Here is a 1,112-nt window from a genome sequence, read left to right as displayed (position 1 = left end):
AATGTACCAAGCAGTCAATATTAGGCTAAAACCAAAGCTTATATTTATCGTTTTTACAGAATACTTAAGAACTAGCTTTAGTAACAGCTCTCCAATTGCACCAGAATGTCTGATTGTTATATTATAAACAGCATAGATTGCACAAAGCTGCCCGTTAATCTTTGCTTCAAAGTAGGTATATAAACAGAGTTGTGATGGACTGATCCAAAAGCTGATGACTGAATTAAAAGATACATCTTTTCAAACAGGTGTGTTCACTAATGCTTATTTCTGTCTTTTTTATCTTTGTTACAGAATTTCTGTAAAGAGCACATGGCCCTCATCCTGCTGACAGACATGGACCCCCTCTCTTCCAGTCCAACAACACTTGATGGTGGCCCCCTCTCAGAACCAGACTTACCAACTGAACACGACCCCAAGCAGGAAACAAAGGCCGTGACTTTAACCGTCCACCTTTACCACCTGGGGAAGATTCAAGGAGGGCATAGCTGTTCAGAAGACACCCTCACATTTCCACCTGGAGATTATGTAGCAGAGGAACTGTGCATTGCTGCTGCCAAAGCTTGTGGTGAGTCCTAATAGAATTTCAGTTCCCAGAATTGACCAATCCAACTGTTTTTTTGGTTTCGCATTTTCTCTTTTGCTGATTTACTATTAACTTAGGTAAATATTGAAACATTTTAATTAAAATATACATTTAACCCTAGAACAGAGTGCATCTGGGGTTTCTAGGCAACTATTTGCTGTAATGTGTTTACATGTTTCATTTTAACATTTGGTAGTGTTAACATCATGTTCTCATTTCTAATTGTTCCTGTAACAGTGTTTGGTTCTGCTTTTGATAGAGCTGTGTGCTTTGCCAAAACAAAAACACCCTTTCTAAATGTGGCACAAGAGAAAAAGCTGTTTTAATTATTTTATCATTATCAAGCAGATGCTTTTAATTGTTATTCAGGAAACGATTATTATACTGTTTGGTACGCATATTAGAGAGTTCTTTAACGAGTTGGAGCATTTGTAATCCTTTTTCCCAATGGTTTTTAAAGATAAATCATTTGGACTTTTGGAAGATCCTTTAAAGTAGGGCTGGATGATATAGAAAAAAAGCTTAT

The 1,112-nt window shown here is 36.9% G+C and overlaps 1 protein-coding gene across 1 annotated transcript in view; it reads left to right on the top strand.

Moving 5' to 3' along the window:
- The window catches only part of jak2 (Janus kinase 2), a 51,405-nt gene that overhangs the window by 21,597 nt on the left and 28,696 nt on the right, over positions 1–1,112 (top strand). The window contains exon 2 of the mRNA XM_015381036.1: positions 295–568. Within this exon, the coding sequence (XP_015236522.1) occupies positions 313–568 (256 nt within the window). The 5' untranslated portion in view covers positions 295–312. The remainder of the gene's footprint in view (positions 1–294; positions 569–1,112) is intronic.

This window comes from Cyprinodon variegatus, unplaced genomic scaffold (assembly GCF_000732505.1).
Source record: "Cyprinodon variegatus isolate N-32 unplaced genomic scaffold, C_variegatus-1.0 Scaffold227, whole genome shotgun sequence".
NCBI classification, from domain to species: domain Eukaryota; kingdom Metazoa; phylum Chordata; class Actinopteri; order Cyprinodontiformes; family Cyprinodontidae; genus Cyprinodon; species Cyprinodon variegatus.
Note: the sequence above shows the minus strand (reverse complement) of the source record. Positions and strands in the feature narration are given on the sequence as shown.